At 37.5% G+C, this 6,000-nt stretch overlaps 1 protein-coding gene across 3 annotated transcripts in view; it reads right to left on the bottom strand.

Annotated features, from left to right (window-relative positions):
- Positions 1 to 11: 11 nt before the first annotated feature.
- EXTL2 (exostosin-like glycosyltransferase 2) overlaps positions 12 to 6,000 on the bottom strand; it is an 18,094-nt gene continuing 12,105 nt past the window's right edge. For all 3 annotated transcript variants that reach the window (XM_010830972.1, XM_010830971.1, XM_010830970.1), the window contains 3 exons: positions 5,535 to 5,962; positions 4,819 to 4,889; positions 12 to 2,098 (listed from right to left, as the gene is read on the bottom strand). In XM_010830972.1, coding sequence (XP_010829274.1) covers positions 1,610 to 2,098; positions 4,819 to 4,889; positions 5,535 to 5,962 — 988 coding nt within the window. In that variant the 3' untranslated portion in view covers positions 12 to 1,609. The remainder of the gene's footprint in view (positions 2,099 to 4,818; positions 4,890 to 5,534; positions 5,963 to 6,000) is intronic.

The raw sequence follows: 6,000 nt of genomic DNA, 5'->3' as shown, positions 1-6,000 counted from the left end.
ATCTGTCAATCTCAAGAGGCAAAAAAAAAAAAATCACTACCAAGGTTTGACAAAGCAGATAATTAACACTACAGATTTTTAGTGAGGCTTCAAGTTCTACTGGTTTTCTCAGATGGCATTAAGACACATACACATGCCCATGTGAAGGAACAATATACACTGAGCTAACTGCACAAGAGATCTCATTGTTGGAACATTAAACATGATTATTTTCATAGCTGTGCCATTTTGAGATCATTATGGAATATGGGAGAATGAGGGGGAATAGGAAGAGGAGAATGTGGTGGAAAGAGGCTTAATTAAGTATTCCTTTAGTGAATTAAGGACCAAACACAGACAGTGTGAACAGACACTAATTCATGTAACATTCATTCACACATTCATGAAAGTGGGCAACTTAACAATGAACTGATGCAGGCTCCCTGTGGAATTTCTCTGCTATGACTCAGGTCTTTTATTTTTTTCTACATCTATGTAATTCAAATTTAATCATGATCTCTGAATCTTTTGGCAGCAGGGGCTCGGAGGGGGAATTCAGAATCCAAGAGACTGACTTTGTGTGTAACACACACCAACATTTTAGTATCCATGAGATAATTTATGCTTTTATAGCAATAAAGATCATCTGATAGTAAGGGTTTTAATTTCTGCCTGGTCTTACTGAATCACTCTGTCAGAAGAGTTATTTTACACATGTTTCTTAAATAATACATCTTTTATATAAAATCTAAAAATTAATGTACAATCTAAAAGTCAGATTAAGTGCCAAAATGCAGGACCTGAATCTAGTAACACATTAACTCCTTGCTGCATAGAAGTTGCTTATAAAAAATACAGGCTGCACTTTTTTGTGATCCATGCAGTAAATGTTCACAAAAGTCAAGCAAACAACTAGACACCATTCAGCTACTAAAATTAACCCAACCAGTCACAACAGACTTAACCACAGAAAGTGCTGATGGCTGCATCAAAACCATGCTGGGACGAGCTAGTCCTAGAAAGGGCTGGTTGGAAGAACCAGAAAGGAAACCCTGATTGTCACAAAATCTCCACTTGTTTCTATATGGGATTGAGACTGTTCTCTCCTCACATGGCTTTTCCCTACACCACAGTCTTTTGAGAAAGAGGCATTTCAGGCTTCAGATGAAAATAATCATCCTTGAATGAAAAAGCTGAGAAATACTTCTCTGGAGATTTTGATCCTGGAAACGGCTTGCTAAAGGTCCTTAAGGCAAGTGCCAGGAGTCAAAAAACAAAATATTAGGGCATTATCATGACATTGTAAATCAACTATACTTGAATTTTAAAAAATTGTCGAATAGTCTGAGCATGTAAACAATAAAATTGTTGCCCAAGGAATTATATCCATGAATGAAGACTTATCACAAGGCCTATCTGGATAATATCAGCTTCTTGGGTTTTGAAGCACATGTAAACTGTACATCCTAGAAGCCCCATGCATTCTTCCCTTTTGTAGAGACTTCTGGAGTAGAAAAAAAGTCCGTGATGGTGCTTAAAAATAAATAAATAAAAAGACCAACCAGAGCACAAAGAAGCTACTCAAATAACAAGCAGTTCTGAGGTTTGTTTTTGTTTGCCTGTTTCACTCTCACATTTTACTTTTGTGATTGGCATATGGAAAACCAAACTGAGAAATCATAATGTTGGAGTATTTTAAGGGCATGCTGTCATAGATGTTAACAAGCTTATTTATACAATAAGACCTCTGCAGAAAGTGCTCAGCTCGATGCCACATTCCAGAATAGCCACCGGTAGTTTCTTTTTCTAAATTGGCTATGTTTACAGGTTTCACAAATACCCCTGAAGTCTTCCCAGTGTGCTTGGCGATGATAAAATTCATGGCAATGTCATCACAGTTCTGCGTCTCATCTAACAAAGCATGGACGGCTGCAGGCTGCCTCTCAAAGAGTTCCAGGTATTTGCTGTGGAAGAAGGAGGCTCCAATCAGGACCAGCGAGTAATGATCACCATTTCCAAACCCTGGTGTCTGCAGTTCAAAACCTCCATAGCTGTAGATACCAGAGGAAGTAGACACATGCTTTCTGGGAACAAATCCTACAATTTGATCAGGAAATTGCTGAAAAGATAAAAAAAATAGTAATAACTCAGTGTGGCATTTCTTTAGAGCTAACATGGTGAAAAAGGCAATGATTTATTACAGAAAGAATTAAACTGATTTGTCAGTGTTATTTTACTCCTGGCTTCTACACCTCAATTTCCTTTAACTCCAGGCAACTTCATATATCTATGTCCTGGTAAGTTTAAAGTTCAAATTCCATCATAACCCAAATCTCTTTAAAAAATTTCTGACCTCTCAAATAGTCTCCCAATTCACACATTATCTGATATTAATAAATTCTAGTCACCAATGAGTCTGGTTTTTCAGAGTTTACTGTAAAAGAAGTTGACTATATGAACAATGCTTATTATAGGAGATTAAGAAGATATGTGATTATTTTGGAAAACTGTTTTAATCTCTTAGGAGTAAATAAAATTATGGATGTACATGTATCATTTTACTGCTTTTCCATGTTGATTTCAATGTTTTTGAAAGTCACTGTTGGTTTTAAACAATGTTTTATTTTTATTCCTTTTCTTTTTCCTTAAAAAAATATACATACACACACGCAAATATATATATATATATATACGTACATATATACAGTTGACCCTTAAACAATGCAGGAGTTAAGGGTGCCAACTGACAGTATAATGGAAAATCCATGTATAACTTTACAGTCAGCCTTCAATATCCATGGTTCTGCATCTACAGATTCAACCAACTACGCATCATGTAGTAATATGGTATGTATTTATTGCAAATATCTGAGTGTAAGTGGACCTGTATGCTTCAAGCTTGTGTTGCTCAAAGGTCAATATGTATATGTATACAGTCACTTCAGTTGTGTCTGACTCTTTGCAACCCCATGGACCATAGCCGGCTTGCTCTTTTGCCCATGGGATTTTCCCAGAAGAATACTGGAGTGGGTTGCTACTTCCTCCTCCAGGGGATCTTCCTGACCCAGGGACCAAATCGGTGTTTTCTGCATCTTCTATACTGCAGGTGGATTCTTTGCCGCTTCGCTACGGGGGAAGTCATAGATACATGTGCTTGTACATATATGTATATATGTATGAAGAGATGCGTCAGGATCTATGAAGAAAAGATGGTATTAAAGCAATAATAGTAGGATGAGAATGACTAAAAATAAAACAAAAGTCAACAAAGAAAAGCAGTGAGTCATGGAAAAGAAATATGAACTGAAAAAGGTTCAGTTCAATCTCATAAATATCTTGAGTTTCATTCATTTACCAACAGATGCTAAACTAGGGACACACACACACAAATCAGTCTGGATTTAATCCCACGTCAAAGAATGCATAGCCTAGGGAGAGTGTGATACAGATAGGTGGACTAGGAATTAGCACATTGTTGAGGAAGCTGTAAAGCAGCTGAGGGATTCTCAGGACAGCACTGAGGACGCAGGGAGGTACAGGGGAACGTCAGGGGTTGGGGGATAAACGCTGGGAGGCCTCAGAGACGAGGCACCACTTACATAACCTAGGAGGACGACAGAGATTTCACAGATGGCTAGAGCAGGAAAAGGAGAAGGACTGCAAACAGAGGTCATGGTTAAGTGCAAAGGCACAGACATGTGTCTGTTCTGATCCTGCTTGTCTCCATGCCCCAAATCTCTATACTCCATAGGGCACCAATGGGACCAAACTTTAGGAGTCAGATTATCTTGGGCAATGGATTGAAACTGTTCTTGACAGTTTTATGGATGAAACTTAAAATCATATTTATCCATCTTTAATCATGGTTTACTTGGATTGTTCTAACCTGACATTTTCAGAAAATTGAGTTTTTCACCTGAAATAGAAATCTCACAGCTGGAGTACTACATTAGAAATTTTTTCCTGGGAAGCTTTTATTTATAGGGCTGGAAAAATTGCTGATATGGAAAAAATGTGTTGATTAGTATGCTAGGCATGAAGCTGAAAACTGAAGTTTTGAAAATTCTGGTATCTGTAGAGTACTGTGACCGCTTACCATTAATACCTAATGTTGTCACATCTCAAGTTGCTAATCAAGGAGAGTTACTACAGTGCAAATTAAACCATTTATTGGGTAGTACAGTGTTTAATTACTGGACACGCTTCAGAGTATTAGTATGTAATTCTGCTTTCAGGTACTTGTAGTGAAACTTGTAAAAAGCTGGCTACTATGAACAAATATTCAACAGGAAAAAGGTGTTTTTATAGAATACCAGGCAATTAATGCCTATTTATACCAGCTGGGATTTAAGGGGGGAAAAGTCTACCACCACAATGGTGCATGTAGAATTATTATTAATATTAATTTTTAAACAATGATCTCAGAATTAAATTTTGTGGATATAATTATTTCTTTCAAAGGAAGCTCTATGCAGCAGTAATACAGAAATATACTTCTCATTTGAGATACAGGTCTGTGGCCTTGTGGAAAGTGTCTCAGGATTTTAGTCTTTGCTCTGTCCTATACCAGATAATTTCCTCATTGTTCTTTGGAAGGCAATTCTAGCTCTTCTCCCCAGTATGCCAAATATAAATCAAGTATAGATAAAAGATACCGTAACTGTCAGTTAGCTTAACTGAGCTCAGGAAATCTGATTACTTTATGACAAAGTAATCTCCTTTTTAGATAAATACTGTCTACACTAGTCTGGGTAACCTCCACATTAAACCATGTTGCTCTGGTTAAACTCTAGATCAGACTTTATACTAATGATTTCATAAAGCATGTAGCAACATTACCTGCCACACAGAAAAAGCGAAAACAAGGTCCTGGGCGCTAATCAGCAAGTCATCATCTACCATTAACACCGCTGAAATGAAAGAAAAAAATTTAAATCAAACAGTTTGGAAGTGAAGACAGAAGTTGTAAGACACAGTGGTGTCTTTATAGATCATTCAGATGAAGTATTTTCTGAATGAAATCAGTAAATAAAAAATGTATTCTTAAAGATTTATCTAGCAGAAAAAGTTTTTACTTGAACTATAATTGATTTTATAATTTCCAAAGGGGGAGATTATCAAGTAGTTATCATCCATTATCCTAGAAACTAATGAACCTATAAATAAATAAAACCAAGGTTCTTTTAAGCAAATTACAAGCTCATGTAACTGCTATGAGTGGGAGGAAAAGAAGGTGGCAAAACACATCAAGCATAAGTTAAATAGCATTTTACTAACTTATGTGCTGCAATAAGATGTAATCATAGCATGTCTTCTTTTACAATATTAATTAACCTCTTTATCACTGTTGCAAGATATATGTGATTTCTCCCCAGGAGACTGCTTCTTGACATCTGGGAAACTGCCTCTTAAGTTTTTCAAAATGCTTTCTCATGATTAAATTTCCCTATTTTCTCCAGACAATTAAGGTAAGCAGGAGGCCCTAAAGCCACACGGGAGTCCCCAGTTCTGGTTAACTGCAGCCCTGTCAGACTAAAAACCCAGCTGCAACTCACCTTTGGTTTCCAGTTCAGGAAAGACCTGGAGTCGATTTCTCATTCTGTTTGTGGTCTGTGCTTTGAAGTTCACGGGGACAGGGTGAGGCCCTAGGGAGTTCCACAACTCCTCTGGTCCCTTCTCCCCAACATTGTTCCATATCACAATCACTTTATGCAGATATGGAACTGCCTGATAATGATTTAAAAGTCTCAATAAGAGATCTGTTCTATTGTACGTCTGCATTATGAGAGTAAAGGAATCCTGGGTGGGCTTGCCCTGAGATTTTACTTCCCTACGCAAAGTGAGCATCTTGTCTTCTTTGATATTAGGGAGTAAAGTGGTTAAAGCCCCAGCTACCAGCAGTAACACAAGGATGACCACCAAAGAGAGACGAAGCACACGAATTCCCATCACTCTTCCTGGGAGCTTGCAGATGTGGCAACACCTGGAGTAGAAATGGAAGTAAAATGCAGAATCTTAGCA

This window comes from Bison bison, unplaced genomic scaffold (assembly GCF_000754665.1).
Source record: "Bison bison bison isolate TAMUID 2011002044 unplaced genomic scaffold, Bison_UMD1.0 scf7180017864519, whole genome shotgun sequence".
Classification (NCBI taxonomy): Eukaryota; Metazoa; Chordata; class Mammalia; order Artiodactyla; family Bovidae; genus Bison; species Bison bison.
Note: the sequence above shows the minus strand (reverse complement) of the source record. Positions and strands in the feature narration are given on the sequence as shown.